Source organism: Triturus cristatus, chromosome 4_1, assembly GCF_964204655.1.
Source record: "Triturus cristatus chromosome 4_1, aTriCri1.1, whole genome shotgun sequence".
In the NCBI taxonomy this organism is placed as follows: Eukaryota; Metazoa; Chordata; class Amphibia; order Caudata; family Salamandridae; genus Triturus; species Triturus cristatus.
Window position 1 is genome coordinate 732,231,848 of NC_140585.1, and position 20,864 is coordinate 732,252,711.

At 43.3% G+C, this 20,864-nt stretch overlaps 1 protein-coding gene across 2 annotated transcripts in view; it reads left to right on the plus strand.

Annotated features, from left to right (window-relative positions):
- The window catches only part of DRAM1 (DNA damage regulated autophagy modulator 1), a 233,054-nt gene extending 212,851 nt beyond the window's left edge, over positions 1 to 20,203 (plus strand). For both annotated transcript variants that reach the window (XM_085653224.1, XM_085653225.1), the window contains one exon: positions 18,120 to 20,203. In XM_085653224.1, coding sequence (XP_085509350.1) covers positions 18,120 to 18,167 — 48 coding nt within the window. In that variant the 3' untranslated portion in view covers positions 18,168 to 20,203. The remainder of the gene's footprint in view (positions 1 to 18,119) is intronic.
- Positions 20,204 to 20,864: the final 661 nt, after the last annotated feature.

The window sequence follows — 20,864 nt, forward strand, 5'->3', positions numbered from 1 at the left end:
TACTTGGTATTCAGTGTAGTGGAATTATGTGGAGTAGGACTGTGTTCTGGAGTGTAATTATGCGGAATTGTATTTTGTGTTGTGGAGTGGTATGTAATGCAGTTTAATTATGTGTTGGTTGTTGAATTTTGCGGCATGATGTGGAATTATGTGGTGTGGATTGGAAATGTGTGGAGTTGAATTGTGTGTCGTGGAACTGTGTGGATAGCTTTGTGTTTTTGGTGTCGAAAAAGAACATATAGGTAGGAGCTAAGCTCTAGATCTGTGTGTTTAGGTGTTTAAAAAAAAGGGAAAGAGTTATAGCTTTTGGCGTTGTAAATTTCTCTTACCTATGTCTTATGGATTGGAGTGGATGTATGTGATGTGTAGTGGAATCATGTGGGTTTAATTGGAATTGTTAGTTGTGGTATTGTTTGGTGTGAAACTGTGTGGTGTGGAGTGGACTTGTGGAGTGGAATTATGTGGTATAGTGTACAGTTGCATTGTGTGAATAGTTTATTATGTGTTTTTGAGTTTATTGGAATTATGTGGAGTGGGACTGTATATAATGGAGTGTGTGTGATTATGTGGAATTATATTTTGTGCTGTGGAATGTTATGTAGTGGAGTTTAAAGAAAACATTATGTACAACTGAACAACTATTTAAAAAAAGAACATTAAAAATGTCTTCTAGTTTTTTTGTCCTTGCAATGCTGGCAACTTCTTCATCCTGTTCTAATGCTTATTTGTTATAGCTTTTTTTGTTATGAAGGGGGTACTGTACCTAAATTACAACACACATGGACACTAGGGGAGAATCAACAGATGCCAGATTCTGAGGGCAGACTGGGGTTGTGCTGACTAATGCTGAAGCGGTGCCGAGGTGTAGGTGTGCTGGTGCACAGGTGATGCACAAGTCGTGCTGAATGATATTCAGATGGTGCTGAGTGATGGTGTGGTGGCGGTGTGCTGGTGTAGAGGTGACACTGAGTGTTACTGAGGTGGTGCTGAGTGATGCTGAGGTGTTGTTGAGTGATACTGAGTAATTCTGAGGTGGTGGTGCTGGCCAGGTGCTCAAGTGGTGCTGAGTGAAGCTGAGTTGGTGCGGTGGTGAGGTGATGCTGCGCTGCTGAGGTGGGCCTGCTCTGGTGGTGGTGCACTGATGCAGAGATGGTGCTGTGGCTATGCTGAGATGGTGCTGTTCTGATGTTTATGCGGTGCTTCGCTGGTGGTGCTGTACTGAAGCTGAGTTGGTGGTGAACTGATGAGGAGGTGGTGCTGTGATGATGCTGAGGTGGTGCTGTGGTGCTGAGTCATGCTAAGGTGGTGCTGCTGCACTGGTGCTCAGGTGGTGCTGAGCTGGTTCTCAGATAGTGCTGAGTGATGCTGAGTTGGTGCTCTGCTGAGTTGATGCTGCACTGAAGCTGAGGTGTGCTGTGTTGATGTTAAAGTGGTGCTGCATTTTGGTGCTGAGTTGCTGCTGAGGGGTGGCTGCACTGGTGCTGAGCTGGAGCTACGTTGGTACTGGGGCACTGATGCAAAGTTGGTGCTGTACTAATGCAGAGGTGGTGCTGCGCTGCAGCAGAGGTGGTGCTGCACTAATGCTGAGCTGGTGGTCCACTGATAAGGAGGTGCTGCTGTGCTGATGCTGAGGTGGTGCTGAGAACAAGCTGAGGTGGCGTGGAGTCATGCTGAGGTGTGGCTGAGTCATGCTGAGGTGGTGGTGCTGAGCTTGTGCTCAGGTGGTGCTGAGTGATGCTAATTTGGTGCTGTGCTGAGGTGGTGGTGCACTGATGCGGAGATGGTGCTGTGCTAATGTGGAGGTGGTGCAGAGCTGGTACAGAGGTGGTGCTACACTAATGCTGAGTTGGTGGTACACTGATGAGGAGGTGGTGCTGTGCTGTTGCTGAGGTGGTGCTGAGTGATGCTAAGGGGGTGCTGAATCATGCTGAGGTGGAGGCGCTGCTCTGGTGCTCAGGTGGTGCTGACGTGGTGCTGTGTTGAAGTGGTGCTGCGCTGATGCTGAAGTGGTGCTGCATGGATGCTGAGTTGTTGCTGAGGTGAGGCTGTGCTGTTGGTGGTGCACTGATGCAGAGATTGTGCTGTGCTCATGCTGAGATGGTGCTGTGCTGATGTTGAGGTGGTACTCAGGTGGTGGTGAGTGATGCGGATTTGTGCTGAGGTGGTGGTGCACTGATGTGGAGATGGTGCTGTGCTAATGTGGAAGGGGTGCTGTGCTGATACTGAGGTGGTGCTGTGGTGGTGTGGTGGTGTTCCAGTGGCCCAGTGTTAATGCAAAGATGGTACTGCACTGATTCTGAGTTGGTGCTGCTCTGGTGAGGAGGTGGTGCTGTGTTGATGCTGAGATGTTGCTGAGTGATGCTGTGGTGGTGCTGAGTTGCGGGTGAGGTGGGGCTGTGCTGGTGCTGAGGTGGTGCTGCACAGTGGCTGAGGTGGGGCTGCACTGGTGGTGGTACACTGATGCTGAGATAGTGCTCTGCTGAGATGGTGCGGTGTTGATGTTAAGGTAGTGCTGCGCTGGTGCTGAGGTGTTGCTGTGCTAATGCTGAGTTGGTGGTGCACTGAGGAGGTGGTGCTGTGATGATGCTGAGGTGATGATGGGTGGTGCTGTGGTGCTGAGTCATGCTGAGGTGGTGCTGCGCTGATGCTGAGTTGGTGCTTCACTGGTGGTGGTGCAATGATGAGGTAGTGCTGCGCTGATGCTGAGGTTGAGTGCTGATGTTGAGGTGGGGCTGCACACTGATGCTGAGGTGGTGCTGTGCCGATCTGTGCTGGTGCTGAGGCGGTGCTGCACTGGTACTGAGGTGGTGCTGAGTGATACTGAGGTGGTGCTTGGGTGATGCTGTGCAAATCTGTATTTATTAGAGGTATTCAGGTCATTGCAAAGGACAGGTTGGAATGGGGATGTACAGTGTGCCATCCTGCATTTAACAATAGTGGAAAACTTGTTTTTAACAACTACCGAGCATACATGAATGTGTTCTTTACGTCGACCAATCCATGTACAATGCAGTAATCCAACTTTGGAAAAACAATCATACTTTTCTTTTGAAAACAATACAGTACATTTTACCGAACGATTACTCAGGCTGCAGATGCCTCAGCTGGCATATGTGGCCCAATGGGGGAAGCAGAAAAACAAGGATGTGTGCACAACAGGACATAAACGGTCAAAATGACACAATTACATCTCATAAAGATTAAATGAGAAATATGTTTGAATAACGAATGCAAATGTGTGCAAACTTTGTGTAAAGCTGGGGTGAGCCTTTTTAACCAGTACTGAAACGTTTGGGCTTGATTCCCCCCTCCCTCCGCCTCCCAGACAGAAGCTGAACCAGAACATCAGGACCGTGCTCTACAACTCAGCTTATTGGCGCGATGCGTCAGGCAAACATTGCCAAGGATGCATTGAATACATCAACAGGGTATAACGTGTATTTTATTTAGAAGACTGATTTGCCAAATTTCAGGTTGTTTCCTGGCCTGGGCACTGGTAAGGGAGGTGAGGGAGGCAGCCACTCTCCCAAAGAGGTGCTTGCCTCAGGTGCAGAGGCCTGCTAGCAGGAGGGGCCATGAAAGGAGAGCACTCGGGAATGGGGACATGGGAGTAACATTAAGCATCCTTCCTTCACAGAAGGATGGGAAATGCAGGGGTCAGCCTTCCAGGAGAAGCGATGCAGAGGTGTGCAGTAAAAGAGTTTAAAAGGACATGGGAATAGCAGAACAGCCCGCTTGTCTTTTCGCGCACTCCTTAGATACAGTGCTCTGACCCCAGTGTGGTGAAGTTGGTTGGAACTATGTGAAACAATAAATAAATAAATCGGTCATATAGCTGCATGTACAGAAAACAGCTGTTCTCCTCCGTTCTCATGTCTTAAGAATACCTCCAGCGAGGTTGGGCACTTACATCCTCTTTTCTACCCATGTATTAAAGATTGTGCACAGTAAAGCTGCAAACTGTGTGGTACTTGTGTATGGTCATACTGATGTAGCGCCAGACCATGCAAACAACTCTAGGACAGGTCATGGCTTCAGACTTTCTGTATATGGGCAGAGATGCTGCGTGACCTCCTTTCGCATGTAATGCTTGCTCCTTGCTTGAGGAAATTCAAAGCACCCTCCTTCCAAATATTCCTGCCGTCTTAGACTGTATCTTTTCCCACTTCGCTTCAAGCTGCTATGAGTCTGTGTTTCCCATCTCATCTGCATTTGTAAGCATTGCCTTCAGTTCAGACAGAAAGTTAAAGTCAACCCCTTTGCCATGGGCTTTTAGAGTATAAATTGCTCCCATTTTTCAAATGCTCCTTCCAGTGATTCTGAAGTGTAAAATAGCATCATGAATGTTGTTTCCCACTTGCCAAAGCGAGCGTTTACCATAGATATTAACGATGCACTGAATTCACTTCTCTCACGTTTTCACAAGCGGATATCTATTTTTAGACAAGGATTTATTCACTCTGCTGTCCACTTGCAAATCAATAAAGATTTGTCTGCTGCTAAATCAGTCAGTCAAAGAAAGCTTTATTTCGGCCATAGGCCATAAAAGCATAGAAGAGAGAGCGAGCTGCTGCTCGGGTAGAAATTCTACCCAAGCGGCAGGAATACCAGCTCAAACTGCAGTACGCACTGCACTCTGCCACTCGCGGAACTTCGCTGAGGTTTTTTGTAACTTCACGGAGTTCCACGTAGCAAAACTCTGCGAACTACACCCAGGCCTAAAAACTATACAGTATACTATTATGGTATGTACAAGAAGAACAGGGAGCAGCCTATCCAAATCTGTGTTGAATGGGACGAATGACAAATTTACAATAGACTTGATTATAATGAACTTATTTGAAGTAGATTTCTAAGTTTCCAAAAGCAAAAATATGCCATTTCTTCTTTTTAGGTCGAGCATAGAGTTAGTGCACATGCGCTGGTCTGCGAGACTTGTTGTACTGGAGTATGGAATAGAAGCCCCGCCCATATTTGTCATTGGCTTGTGTCATTATTCTTCGTGAATGCTGGCTTCTGATTCGTAAATAGGCTTGTTAGTCCCTTCTTCGTGCTTCCTTGTGTTCATCTGTAACCTCCCATGACAACTTGCCCTTTTACTTCGGTTGTTACACTGTACGTGTTCTTAAGCATGTAAGCACTATTATCTTTATTGAGTTTCTCTCACTGAAGGCACGACGTGCTTTACTACATTCAGCACGCCATGTCCGCTTTCTCTTTTGAAGCAGCCGGGGCAATGGCGGACACTTCTTTTCAATGGCATAGGTCTCACATCTAAATGCGGGACCTATTGCATTGCAAATATTTTTTTAAATCTTTATGTACTTTGGTGAAAATCGCTGCACTGACGCTTTAACTGTAAACATCTTAAGCTAAAGTGCTGGTGCTGCCATTGCTTTAAAAGTAAAGAAATAAAAAAAACATGTTTTTCAATTTCTTTACTTGGGAACCAATTGTGGCACTGCACTTTAGCTTAAGATATTTACAGTTAAAGCACGAGTGCGGCATTTGTAACTAAAGTAAATAAAGAGAAAAAAAAGACGTGCTTCCGCCATTTTTTTCTCTTTATTTACTTTGGTTACAATAGCGGCACTCGTGCTTTGGCTGTAAACATCTTAAGCTAAAGTGCGGTGCCTCGATTGCTTCAAAAGTAAAGCAATAGAAAACAGTGTTTTTCTAGTTCCTTACTTTTGAAGCAATCAGGGCACCCGTGCTTTAGCTTAAGATGTTTACAGCTAAAGCACGAGTGCCGTGATTGTATTCAAATGCTTGTTCATTGTTGTTTCTGTGATCCTGCCTCTCATTAGCATACAGACACGTAGCCTTTATCAGTTCTGTGGTGCCATGTTGCTGTAACATATATGCGTGCTTCTTTCGGGACGCGATTTCCATTCACAGTTGTATGGTGAATGTACATGTTGTTCTGTAATGGAATTTATTTTAAATGCCAATAAAAATTGTTTTAAAAAAATGATGCAGTCAATGATACATACGATCTGCAAACGTAAAGTTATGTGTAGAAGTACAATGTTTGTATGTTCAAGTATAAGCCAACACGTTCCCTGAATTACTGCAGTAAGGGAGTGTGTCGACATATGCCTGCACATAGACATAATTGTTCATGTGACTTTTGGGGACAGCGTATTTTTTTAAATCCTATATACAGTAGTATCTGTACATCTACGAGTGTTTACTTTTACAAAAGTACTTTTACTTCCGTGTATTGAGCCCTGAGAACATGAAGCTCTGCTTCAAGGCCTAGGGGTTATGCTTGTGATGCCTCATCTGACCAGTACAATCATGGATTTTGATTGTTTCCCGGTGCATGTACAACTAAGATGACTTCAGGAGAGGATTCTTTGGTATTTGCATAAAATATTTAGAGATACGTTTCGGTATACAGAGGTAACTTAGACCAACCCTGACTTTCCTTTTGGTCCTCCTGGCACTGCCGTTGACACGCTTGGTCTCTTGAACAGAAAATAAACAGGGATCAAAAAGTCTTTTCTACTTTCTGAAGTTACCACTTCTTGCTCTCCTGGTAGTCCCATGTAACAAAGAGGTGTTGAAAGCAGAAAAGGAGAAGAGGACAACAGACCAACCGAGTTATATCACTGAGAGTAAAGCTTGTGTGCATTATGTCACTTCTGCTACCCTGGCATTTTGGTAAATAAACCCCATGTTCATGGCCCATGCGTCTACAACCACTGGGTATTGTAGCCGCACAACATGACATGGTCTTGTGGAGCTCCTAACTTTAGTGCAGGAGAATGAAGGCATTTCAATGTTTAACTGCTGGTGCACACCTGCTTTTCCTAACCCTAAATCCCCAGAGTTTCCTCATTGCTAACAATCCTAATATATACTGTTCAGTTAAAGAAATAAAAAATACAAAAATCCCCTTGTTTTCATTTTATGGAAAATGGTTTTCCATGCAAAGTCTTTTCTTCCTCTCCCCCCACCCACAGTCTATGAAAAATTGAGACTACTAGTGCACTTTCCAGTATCACTCATCACATCATAGTTTGGAGGTGCTGAGAAATGCATTAAACATGCATGTGAATACTTAAAAATGAAGTGTGTCCCTCAATCTCAGACGACTACATGGAGCGATGGGGAGAATTCCTACTATCCAGGAAGATGCAGCCCTGCTGTCCCTAGACACTAAAATGGCGTTTGACACCATTGAGTGGCCTTACCTATTTGCTCTCCTCGAACGTTTGGGGTTTGGCCCGTACTTTATAAAATGGGTCATTTCATTGTACACAGGCCCCACGGCCCAAGTGGTGGTTAATCAACATACATCCCGACAATTCCGACTAGAAAGGGGGACCAGACAGGGTTGCCCCATGTCGCTTCTCATCTTCGCCCTAATATTGGAACCTCTGGCGACCTGGGTTAGGGGGGACCCCTTGACCCGGCGCTTGAAGTGGACAGACCAACATGAAGATAGAATTTCTCTCTATGATGATGATATTCTATTATGCTTAGCGGCACCATTTATATCGATTCACAGGATCCTCCATATCTTTGCTATTTTCAGTGCCCACTCGGGGTATACAATCAATTGGACAAAATCTGTGCTTTTCATGCTTCTGGGTTCGGTACCATGGATGCCGAGGGCATTGCCCAGGGGTGGGTACGATGGCGAAATCGCGTTGCCTGACTTAAAACAATATTATTGGGCTTCCTAACTTCCGGTGCTTAATCAGTGGGTCTTTGCCCCTCCGTCTGAGCCGGCATACCACACAGATAAATGTATAATGTCTCGGGGGAGGGGGGTTTCAACGTGTCCTATACTCCAACCCTAAACGCCAATGCCTTACTGGCCCCACGGCCCAGACCGTGACACTTTGGCACCGGGTGACAAAAACGCTGGGGTGGCATAAGAAGTTGACACTACTTACTCCCTTGTGGGAATCTGAACAGCTCGGCATTTTGAGTAGGTGTCATGGGTTTGATAAATGGGACTTAATCGGTATCTGTTCCATTGGTGGCCCATTTTTTTTTTTTTTACAGAGTTTTATATAGGGCGAACTTGACCCGAATCAGGTATCAGAGTGCTTTACATAGCACCAGTTGCATTACATGAGGTCACATTCATTTTTGTTAGGCAGAGTGGTTTGCCCAGAATCACAGGATGTTCAGAGTCATTGCCGAGACTCGAACCCAGGTCCTCAGATTCGAGGTCGGCCGCCCTAGCGTTAGACCAAATCCTCTCCTCAATGGAGGCGAAATGAGATGATCCCATTCTGTGAGCTACAAGCAGAATACCAACTGGCAGGCTCAGAGACGTTCTGTTACCTACAATTCTGTCATGCAGTGACCTCCGTTGTGGCTAGTGTTGAGACTGTACCTGAGGCATCCCCTCTAGAAGACCGACTCTTAACAGACCCCCTGACACCCAAGGCGATATCACTTACATACCGCAAACTAATAAATAACAAGCCTGACCCATTGGTGCATCTCCGACAGTTGTGGCAATCGGAATCGGACTTTGGGTATCTAGAAGACGATGATTGGCAAGAAGCTCTCTCCTCCCCCAAAGAAGTTGCAATTCCAATGCGAATACGACTGATTCAACTCTAGATCCTACATAGAGTCTATTTAGTGGCACATACATTGGTTAAGATGGGACGTCGGCCTGATCTGGGGTGCCTTAGTGGGTGCACGACTGAGGGTACCTTTTTCCACACGGTATGGGAGTGTCCACTCCTTCATTCATACTGGGTGCAAATTGTCACCACGCTTACGAGGGTATGTGGGAAAACTATTACTCACTCCCCATGACTTTGTTTATTAAACATGTGGGAGGCTACTGACTTGACTCTTTTTTTTTTTTTTAAATAAAAAAATTATATAATTAAAAAAAAAAATGAAGTGTGTGGACGTTAACCTTATTTGCACTGTCCGTTCTTCACAGTCCACCTGATACTCCTCTGAGGAGTCCCATAACTACTCCTCTTACTGCCACTAACGAATGCAGAAAATCTCTGCCTAGCTAAATGCATGAGTGTAACCCGCGTGGAGAAATCTGGCTTTGTGAATGAGTTATGTATACAGAATTTACAATGTTTCATTGCTTTTACACATGCTTTGTAAATTGGGTCCAAAAGTGATCTTGCCAGGATCATTCAATTTGGCCAAACTGAAATTAACCTAATCCCTGTCATGTACAGAATACCTTGTTTCTGAAGTGGTTGAGTGTGACTTTTAGTGTCTGCTAATGCCACAAAACTAGCTTAAATGCTACTTTTAATATTACTTTCCAGCTATTACATTGGAAATTGCTTGATTGACTACAAAACAGAGTGACCTGGGGGTGCACTGATGAACACCCCCAGACTCACTTGTCCTTTGTCATGTAAAGGGAAAATTCTACTTTCATTAAAGTAGCAATTAGTCACAACCAATTCTATCTGAAAACATGCCCCAGGACATGGTTAGAAGAGATCTTACCCGTCAGCACAGAATTTGCTACAAACATAATATTTGTGGCCTAGCAATCTTTTAATCTTCTTTATTAACTGAGGTGTTATGAAGGATTTTTGCTGCTGGCACCATCTGTTTCTCCACTGGGGAGCAGCCCCAATATGGGAAACAGTGAGAAAGGTTATTTCAGTGGATCTAAAGGCTGATTAGGTCGAGCCTGGGCAGTGCATGCGCTGCTCTGCAAGGCATGCTGTATTCAGGTAGGGACTTGAAGCTCCACCCACTCTTCGCCCATATTTTTCATTGGCTTGTGTCATTGTGCACTGTAAACTGTGGCTGTTCATTGGTCAATAGGCTTAGTAGTCCCTCCTTAGTACCGCCTTGTCTCATTTTGTAACCTCCCGGGGCACCCTCCCGGTACGTGTGTTGTTACTCGGTAGGCCTAAATTACAGTCTCGGGCAGTATTTTCTCTCAAATAGCTTTGTCCTGCCTGCTGTTCCAGGCAGGACACACTCTCTCCTAACACTATTTTTTAATTTTTATAGCACGGACCCGAACGCATTTGCAATGCAATGGGTCACGCATTAACGAGAGTTTAAGCTATAGGCATTGTAAATGGCAATGCCTTTTATTTATCTGTTTTAAAACCAACACATAAAATGGATTGTCATTTACTACTCCAATAGCTCAAACTCTTGTAAATGCGAGACCTATTGCATTGCAAATGTTTATTTATATTATATCCGTGTTTCTATACGATCAACATATTCAGCACTTTTTCTCTCCAGCTAAACCTTACGTCATGAAAAGGAAAAATGAAATGGGACTTCCACAGTAACTAAATTCACTGATATTATTTACGACAACCAGGGCTCCTATACATCTATCTTTCAGAGTTTGGGTATCTTTCAACAGTGGTCTAGTTGATAATAGCATTCACATAAAACAAATACCCGTCTATTTGTAAAGCACACATTTATGACTATGGCAATTTCTTTGTACTGATAACAGATTGCTGATCCTTTATATTCAGTACAACCACGGACACAGGGTATCACAATAATAGAACACAGTCTGTCTTTGTACATGTGTTGATGGTGTTTCGACCCATAAAGGAATACATGGGTCTCATCAGGACTGTAATAACCTGGGGTTAGCTGGGTATGTGAAGGGTCTAACCCAGAAAGTAGGGATACATTGCTGTCTTTGATAGAAAGTAACCAATATACCATTGATGGTCAAATTTCCTTTCACTGTATTTCCCTTGTTTGGTTTTGGTTTTCTTGACACCTGGGATCTATTCATTTTTTCTCCTTATTTCATTTTTTTTTTAAAGAAACGTCTTTATCACTCACCAAGTGAATATCTTGAAATAACATACCTGTTTTTCAATTAAACTCGGTTCGGCTGAACCGTATTTAATGAAAAATATTTGCTGTGCTTCAATATTTTCTACAATCTTTAATTAAATATCAATGTTGATTAAGTTTAGAATGTTGCCATAAAGATTGGTTCTACACAGAAAGGTCTGTGCAACTATAGATTGTTCTCTGAAATGAGCTCCATATGAACACTTGTTCCAAGGACAGTGGCGGCTCCTCCACTAAGGCGGAGGAGCATCGCTCACTACTCTGCAGCAGTTAAAGATAGGAAAAAAATAAAATGATAATAACATAATGTAATTATCATTTAATTTTGTCCTCCTGCTATGGCAGCTTTGTGTGAGGGTGCAGGGCTGCAGAGCAGAGGATAAGTGGGAGAACCCTCCTAAGTGTGCAATGACTGTTTGGCCAGCCCTCTTGGGCTGCCCAAAATATTCATGCGCACATTTACTGTTCTCCATGCAGGCTGCATCACAGCTTGCATGGAGAACATGTTCATCCCTCCAGCCCCTGACTGAGCGCTGTGTCACAGCACTCAGACCAATCACAATGCTGCATTGCAGTGTTATGGTTGGTCAGGGGAGCCTGGCTGTGCTTCCTGTTCCTGGAGTCAGACGTAGGAGAGCAGGAGCAGCAACGTAGGACCCAGCGGCAAGGTAAGTGTTAATTTAATTATTTTCTTTTTCATTGCGACCAATGCCCCCCCTGTCCACCCACCTCACCACTTGCGAGCTGTGGCGACCGCCACTGTCCAAGGATCACTTTGTACCCACGTTCACATAGACATAAGGGTTGCTCTTGTTTATGTTTAAGGATAACAGATTGCTAGCCATTTCAGTGATGGTCACTTTCTGAGCTCGAAAAGATGAAACGTGGTGTGGACTCGCTGGGATACAGACCTGTCACTAGATGGCCAAACAGAAATGGTGCAATGGAAGCTTTAGTTTGTTGAATCACCAGATTAGGGCCAATAACGGAAAATGTTCACAATATCAGTGAACTTCTGACTCACAGAGGGTGTTTTTTAAGGTTACCCCAAGATCGAAATCCATTGTTTTGCCCAGCATCCTTCTTGATGGGTCTCAGACACATATTGGTCAGCCTTGATAAACTCTAGATGCCTGGTCTAGGTTCGTCCATACATCATGTGCTAGAAAATCTCCTTTGGCGAACCGATGCATTGATGTGCTCCTGAATTTCATCATTTGGGCTAGTCATTTCTATTGTGTACTATGGAACAACAGTCACACGTACACCTATATATATACATACAGATGCATACAAACATACACTTGCCATGTCATGTGAGCCTGCAGGTACCTGGATCTGCTAAGTAAAACCAGTTATGTACAGGAGGAATTTTCACTAATGTAGTCATTCTCCCGGAAAGGGAAAGACTATATCAATCAAGAACCCTACTGTTTGCAACTGAATCATAGATAGGGATGAGTGAGAAACCCTCACTGAATTCAACCTAACATGTGACATGTTGTGAGGGAATGAGATTTTAGGAGTAGGCAAAGGGACAAGAGTACAACAAGCAGCCTGTATTCTTGCTACAGGCAGCTGTGCATCAGCCCCCAGACAAGAAATAAATCAGGTGGGAGGCACCCCATTCTACAATGCTGAACATGTGTGAGACAGGATGAGTGTGCAGTAGTGTACAACAATGGTTAATAATGTTACCTGTTTAATCTGTCACGATGGCATTTATTAGCGTGCTGAACAATTTTTCATTTGTGTCCAGCAAAATGACTGACATGTTCTTACTGGACAACCTTTTGAGCTAAATTACTGTGAAATCCCTTCTTGAGAATTACTTTGAGATCCCTTCTTGTAAGGCACCAGAACTAAAAATCCTAAATGGTGAGTTGTTACAGGTGCCCAATTGTGAATGGGTGTTCGCCTCGGTCAGTCCGTGTAATATCTGCCTTAAATGTCCTTGATGCTGAATTCTGGACGAGACAATGAACCGTTTGTTATGATTCAGGGCCTCTGACCCATGCCCACTGCTGCCATTGCCCGCTTATGTTTTGGCATATATTGAAAAAATGTTTGCCCCATGTTGCCTTGAAGACTAACATAGGTGGACAGCACATCGCTTCTAGACTCCCTTGGATAATTACAGCTGAGAATTCATATTTATTTTGAAACACTTCCTGAAATGAAAGCATAGTCCAATTTTCCTTTATTTTTTTTTTTGTAATCTTTTTATTAACCTTTTTACTTACAACCTTTACTGCATTACCATATCGTGTTTCACAACGTACATTACAGCTTGTGCGAATACAATCGTAATCAACAGGAGAGACCCCTGTCGGGTTCTTCATTATCTTGACACCTGTCTCCTGCAACACTCCCTCATCTCCTTCCCCCAATCCCTCCGCGTGCTCCCCTACTAGTCGGAAGTGTCTGATTGTGAGTCGTCCTGTGGGGGATAGCAGATGTTGCCCCGATATACATTCCATTTTCCCCATATCTTGGTCCATTTTTTTGGGCAGCCTCTATGCACGTAGACTGCTCTTTCGGTTACCATCAGTTCGTCCATACCACTGAGTTTCCTGAGTGTCGGGGCTTGCCTGGCTCCCCAGTGCTGCGCTATATCCCTTTTTGCTAAGGCCACCCCTAGAGCCACCCATGTTTGAACTGCCTGAGTGATGTCCGCTGCCTCCCAGACATTCAGGATGCAACCCCGTGGATCGGGAATCACGGTCACTCCCATCACCTGCGCCATTGTGCGTATTGTTGCTTTCCAATAGTTCTGGATGGCGACACATTCCCATAGTATATGCCAGAACGTGCCCTGTTCCCCGCACTGTCTGACGCAAAGCGGCGTATCGGCTCTGTGTAATTTGTGTAGTAGCGTCCTCGTGTAATAGGTACGATGCAGTATCTTAAGTTGTACCAGTTTAAGTCGGGCCGAAATCGCCACCTCCCTGGGGGACGCTAACGCTTCCTGCCAATCTGCCTCATCCAACTCCCCCACGTCAGTCTCCCATCTAGCTTTTAGAGTTTGCGTGGGATCTGGCTGGTTATTTATGATTTTTTTGTAAGTGAATGATATGGCTTTCTTAGCCATATGATCAGTAAGGAGCCTATCCTCTAGTGGAGAGGATTCAGGCAATTTTGTGCCTTGGGGTATGCGTGCCGTCAATGCGTGCCTTATCTGTAAGTATCTGTAGTGCTCCGAGTCCGCCAGGCCATAGCTCTCTTGCAGCTGCGTGAATGTGATGATCTCCCCCTTTTTCCACAGGTCCCCCACCCTCGAAATACCTATCAGGTCCCATTGTCAATTTTCCTTTATTAACAATTTGTAGTTCATTCTTTTCTTTTCTTTAAATTGTTATTTACATTAAGAAAAAGAACAAAGTTTATTTATTTGTTTTCAATTATGTACTATTATAAAGACAACAAGCATTTGCAATGCAATAGGACTCGCATTTATGCAAGACCTATTGCATTGCAAACGGGACTGTGGGTGGCTGAGAAGGCACGAACAATGGAGTACGGGGGGCGTGAGAAGGCACGGACTCGAAGTAAAGGGGCCAGTAGCCATGGAAGGATACAAATGACGACATGGCGGTCATAAGGAGGGACTAACAAGCCTAAAACCAATGAGAAGGCAGCATTTAGGACCGACAAAGACACGCTAATGAAAAAGATGGGCAGAGATTGGGCAGTGCTTTTACGGAGCTTCCACTCCATACTGAATACTGCATGCCTAGCAAAGCAAGCGGCGCATGCGCGCTGCCGCTGTAGGCTCAACCTAAAAATGAGCATCGCTGTGCTAAGCGATGTAACATTAGGGTATAAGCATGGAAGAACAAACACTGTATAATACAATTTACTCTTAGAAACCTTCCCTAAAATCAAATATAGCCATCTCCAATTTCATAGTCACACATCTTCTCTTCTTCATAGTTTAAAAGGACTTTATTGTTCATTTATTGCTGATATTAGCGTCTTTTCCCGGACAAAGTCGTCTTCTTGACTGAACAAAATAAAATAAGTGGTGTCAGTATTAAATGCCCATTATCATATTAGTTCTGTATATAATCCGTAGCCAGTCCTCACTCACCTTGCTTCTTTCTAACAAATGTACATGTAAAGATCCTCTAACGCACTCCAGTTCCAGTTCCAGTTCTCCCCTGCCTAACAAACTAAAACTGCATTTTTTCAGCGTCCCAGGCTTTCATCAAACAAATATTTTCTTGAGGTATCATGCTTGAGAAGTCAATTTAATTTTTGTTAACCTTTCCAAGCACATCTGTTACTGGAACTTATTTGTCTGGCATATTCTGACAACAGAACTCGTTCTCTATAATGATGGCAAATTACGATGAAAGATAGAAAGTTGGATGAATAAAATGTAACCCTCTCCATCAATGGAATTACTTCTCATCCGCCTTGAGTCGGAGCGTTCCCTTACAGACGGCCTGGTCAGCATCAGCTTCGTACACAATGTAACACCCTTCATCCATGACGGTGCAAGCCCTTGTCCTCTCCCACATTGATGATGGCAGTCCTCTCCCCACTGGTGGCTCTGAAGCCACACTGAAAGCTACCTGATTAATCCTTCATTTCACAACATTTGTCACTCTATCAGGACTGGCTTCTAGTACCAGAACGTGCTTCACACGCACCTGACCGCCTCGCAGATAAACTGCCTTTAACTGATCATGTGCCTACCACCCACAGCACCAATCTAGTGATTCTGGTTGCACCCAAAACCAGAAAGGTAAAAAAAGAAAACAAGAATTTGTTCTTTTGCTCCCTCCAGAAACAACCTCTCCCTCAACTAAGATTAGCACTATTACATCTTACTTCCAGAAAAAAACTCAAGGCCCAAATCTTCTCACTGCATTTCCCCCATTCGATCACCACCTTTCCCAGAAAGCGCAATGTAATTAATGCAAATTATGTATTGTAGTCTGTATAATTTATAAAGCGCTTTAAACTCAAACTGTAATTGTGATGTAATCTGCTCCTCCTCTGTTCTAGTGAATGGCTGCCGGTACTCCCATAACCTGTATGTGGCGACACAAAATGGTCAGCTCTGTGCACAGCTCTCTACTACCCTGCAGAGTTAGGTTCATTCATATAAATACCCTGGTTCTGATTTACGAGAAACTTAAGCAGAACGACGCTTCAAGTCATTTTGCTGCACCGCGCTTCGACATATTTACAACAATATGTTGTATCTCTGTGCTTTTCCCATGGTGCAAGGATATCTGCGTCGTAGGGAGATTGTTTTTGTGCAGGAAGGGGCACCTTCTTGCACAAAAACAATCAATTGAGGTGATTTCCTCTTCCAATGCATGCTGTAGAATGCAGCACACATTGAAAGAAGAAAAAAACGAGGAGAAATTAAAACATTTCTCCTCGTTGTGCCTCGCTACGCCACCCCTGGGGTGGCGTACCATTCAGACCCATTTCCAGGTTCATGAAAGCTCGTAAATCTGGAAATGCATCAGTGGACATGGGTGTTGTGTGGGAACACCCTTGTCATGGCCCTAACACGCAAAGTGTTGCGTGAAAAGGGACGCTATTTACAAGCACACGTAAAGCCATGCAGAGTGGCTTTACCTGTGCTAGGAAATATCACGCAGCAGGTTGTGCCACCGGTGTGTCACACAAAGTGACGCACCGGCGGCACAATGGGCTTGTAAATAAGCCCCCCTGTGGTTAATGTCTCAGTATCAGTCCATTTAACAATCATAATGGAATCGAACATCTCTGCGTGTGCCCACTCACAAGCTCCTAGGTCACAAAGACCTGAATACAAATACTGTGCTGTTTCCTACTAGGAAGCTAAAACTTGAAACAAATCCTGAAGACTTTTTGTGGCGTGGCCTCCTGTGGCAGCCCATCTACAACAAGCTAGCATCAATGTCTATCGTGTTAGGACCGGTTCCTTTTTTCTCATATCCTATCTCAATGTGGAGCTTATAGATATATAGTTTACCATTTATCGTCTACAGCACAATTGCAGTTTCAGTTGCCACAGTTCTTATGTCCAAATGCATAATGGTTAAATTTCCGTCCAGACTGAATGGATGGGGAGCTTGCTTTTGAAATCAGAATCAAATGGATCAGTTGTATAAAACAAGTTGATCACCACATCTGGATAGGAAATAGTAAAGTAAGGATATTAGAAGCAAGTTCCCCACTCAGTGGTAATGTGGTGTAGGTGGTGTTGCAAAATACAGTTCTAAACACCTGGAGGGGTGGTTGTATTGTGCTCTAATAAAGTACGACTGTACCATATGTAATTATTGGTGGAACAGAGGCTCATAATTTAAAGTAAGTTTTTGAGAGGCTCCACATAAATGTAGAGCATAGGCGGTGGGTTAGAGCCCTCAGGACTCAGCACTGGAGTGAGAGCATCTTTTAGGGATTAAGAAGAGGTGTTATTGTCAGTACCACGTGCAGTAAATAGATTTTTACTAATAGATAGGGCTCGCCTTTGTCTACTGTGTTATGGGACCTCATCTAGAACTTGCAGGAGTATTGGTTTCTGAGCTGTATCATTTCAGATCGAAGACCGGAACTCCCCTAGAAGGCCAAATGAAGGTGGTAAAACGGGTTGGATAGTAACACTTCTGCCATCACCATGGCTTTATAATATAAAATAGAAGTTATGTTTTCCCTTATTAGGCTGAAAATACTGAGTAGGAAGTCTTAGATATTCACCATTTGGAGCAGGAGGTCATATTTCGAATACTGGCAGATCATCAATTCATTAAGGTTACTCTTTTATCAAGCCATGTTTTTGAGTTCATTTAATTCCTCCCCTCTATCCAGGATGAATGATCTCTTTTATCGGTTGAAATATATGGATACCTTTCAAACGAACGCTTTAGATAGGATATGACCTAAAGACTGTGTGCTAAATGTTGTTTATAAAATATTGTTCCGTTGAGATGATGTTATATTATTAACTCCACAGAGGTGATATTTTGGACAAATATTTATTTCAGATGGTATTCTGACAATGGTATTCTGGTACCGTGCATTACTATCAGATTCTGTCCGTTTGTGAATGTTCATTTTTGCAATATGAAAGGTAGAATGTAATCTGTGCATGACATGGAATTCGGAATGGTGAATCAGAAAGCATTAGTTAAGATTTACTATAGTTGATGAACATCGCCTATCACATTGATACACATTCAGCCCAAAGGCAGGAAAATGATCTGAAGCATTGTAGTAAGTGTTAAAAAAAGTATGAGTAGTAATACTCTCTTTCAATGAATGCTTGTGTAGTATTCTTGAATTTCACTTCAATTTATTTTTCTTTACAGGGGGCTAAACTCAGGATCATAACGGAACTGAATGATGGCTACAGATGATAAAAGACATCTTTGACTATAAGTATATTTTCGAGTAGAGAACAGACAGAAGAGAATAAGAAGCACTTTTAACTGGATGATATAATACAAAAATATTACTAATAGTGGCTTATTCCAAGACATTTTTTAAATAGCACTTTTTACATTGCTTTTTTCTGGGGCATTATTTACATGTTTGACCCTCGGCATCAACATATATATTTTTATAATACTGGTGAAGATTCTTTATTTTTGTATGGCTAATAACCAAATCATGAGCGCTTGTAAATTACAAAATGCCTGTATTTTAATTGCCTCGTTTTAGATTTTGTTATGTTCAGATTATTGGTACTAGCCGAGTGGCTCTGCATGTTGAGATTATTGTGCCAGCATACTGCAATTTATCGATGTATGCACGTATGATGGGAGTTTCTTTGTAAACAGTTTGTCATTGCTGTGATCTGAGAGTGGTGGAAATTTACACTAGTTTCAAACTAATTCAGTTAAGATGCCATCTGCGGAAATCTCTGCACACTTTATGAAACTAGTTCTAATCCCTTTGCCTTGAGTGATTTGTTATTTGTAATGAGAACTGTAAAGTTGGTTAATGTTAAGATATGTCGAGCTAAGAAGCCCTATGTTAGCAAGGGCTGTACACATTTAGTTATTAATTTCGTCTTTGGTCTTTTCTCTTTAATATATCTGCCATCAATGGATTTAGTGCATTGCTTCGTTAGGTTTCTTCTTTGAATGATTTGCAGCCATAACAGCATTACACTGAGGAGAAGAGGTTAAATGGAGCCAGAAAAGTCTCTAAAGGCGTCAGTGGTGACATTAGATGCGTTTTGCAAGTAAATGGGGAAACCATTAAGTTGGACTAAGCCTGGACGTGTGACAAATCAAAGATTCAGGATCATTTTCTGCTGCAGAAAATGACAGGAGGGAAAGTTGCCCTTGCAAGCGATTTGAAATGAAGAAGTTGGCAAAGATTGTTGAAGGTAGGGTTTCCAATCATTCGATTAAATGGTATGATTAATAGCACATTGTTTCTTTTCCTCTTTGCTGGTTGCTCCAGGCTTCATTTGAGATGTGTAAGGCAGAAGAGTAGTGGCAGAACAGGCAAGTAGTGAGGGACGAATGATTAGATGGCGGGGGAAGAGTAGTAGGAAACAGCTTGAAGAAGGAAGGTAGGATTGCTTAATGACAGGTGTCGATCGGGGTGGGGAAAATGGGGAGGCACGGTGTTGGGGGTGCAACGCTTCCATTGTTATGTGTTTAGGTTTTCATCTCATGCAAAACCTAATAAAAAGAGTTATAACAAAAATGACAGAGTGCCCCCATTCAGAAAGGTAGGTATCAAAATAACAAGGGCAGTTTTCTACTCCAAGAAGTGCCGCAAAATTTGCCTTTATCAAGACTGTGCCTGAATAATTATGCAAAGTCTGAGAAAATGAAGTTTATGGACAAATCCTGGGGTATAGGCCATCAACCAGGACTCTCCAGCCATCTCTTCCTGGGCTTTACTTTTAATCTGACTCCAGGTGTAACCCATCTCCGTGCAATGAGCCTTGAGGCCTCGGTACCAGGTGTTCCTTGGTCTTCCTCTTTTCCTTTTCCCTTTAGGGTTCCAGATCAGAGCGTGCCTGGTGGTGTTTGATGCGGGTTTGCAGAGGGTGTCACCTATCCAGCCACAGCTGGGAACAGGGAGTTGGAAAGTCTGCTGCCATAGGTGATTGTTGCTGATAGTGTTTGGCCTGCGGATTTGAAGGATTTTCCTCAGACAGGTGTTGATAAAGGTCTGGACTTTGTTGGTGGTGGTTACTGTTGTCCTCTAAGTTTTTGCTCCATACAGAAGGACTGATTTTACGTTGGTCTTAACCAGCCTGGTCTTGGTTTGCAGTGTTAGGTCCTTGGAGCTCCAGATCTTCTTTAGCTGAATGATGGCAGCCCTTGCTTAGCCCATTCTTGTCTTCACGTCAGCATCTGTGCCTACCTTCTTGTGTACTATATCTGGGGTGTAAGAATTACTAATTATGCTATAAAAATTCTAAAGCAAATGAATGTCTGTGAAGCTTCAAGTCTCTCTAAAAGTGCTCACCTGGGATCCTCTTAAGGGACACTTTCAGCATAACATTGAAATCTCTTCAGAATAACATAAATCACTCAATAGCAAGTGAGTCTAAGTGAAACACATATAGATTTCGTTGAGGAGCGCAAGATTTAATTGCAATCTTTTTTATTATTATGAAATTATTATTATAATCCACTTTATACTTCAAGGCATACTTGAAAAAACACACTATTGTTGTCAATGTGTACTAAAGTCCATGTGTTTTTGCAGTGGTCACAGTATGGCTTTTCACTATTTTTTTTGTATTCGTCGACTTTACCTTTTGACTTATCCTTACTAGGAGACCTACAATATGCAGGGCTGGAGCGCTAGTCTCTCCAACTACCTCGTGTCCAACAAGAGTTATCCAGTTTTTATCCTGGAATATTGCTGGCCTAAAAAGGAATCTCACCGATCCTGTGTGGAACGATTTTATTAATAAATTTGATGTCATCCTTCTCCAGGAAACTTGGTGTTTGGAACCCATTCATAGATCTGGGTTCGCTACCTATTTTGTCCCGGCAATCAGCTCTCCCAGAGGGCGCCCATCGGGGGGCCTACTTACCTGGGTGAACATAAAGTTGAACTGGTCAGCCAAGCATAATGTT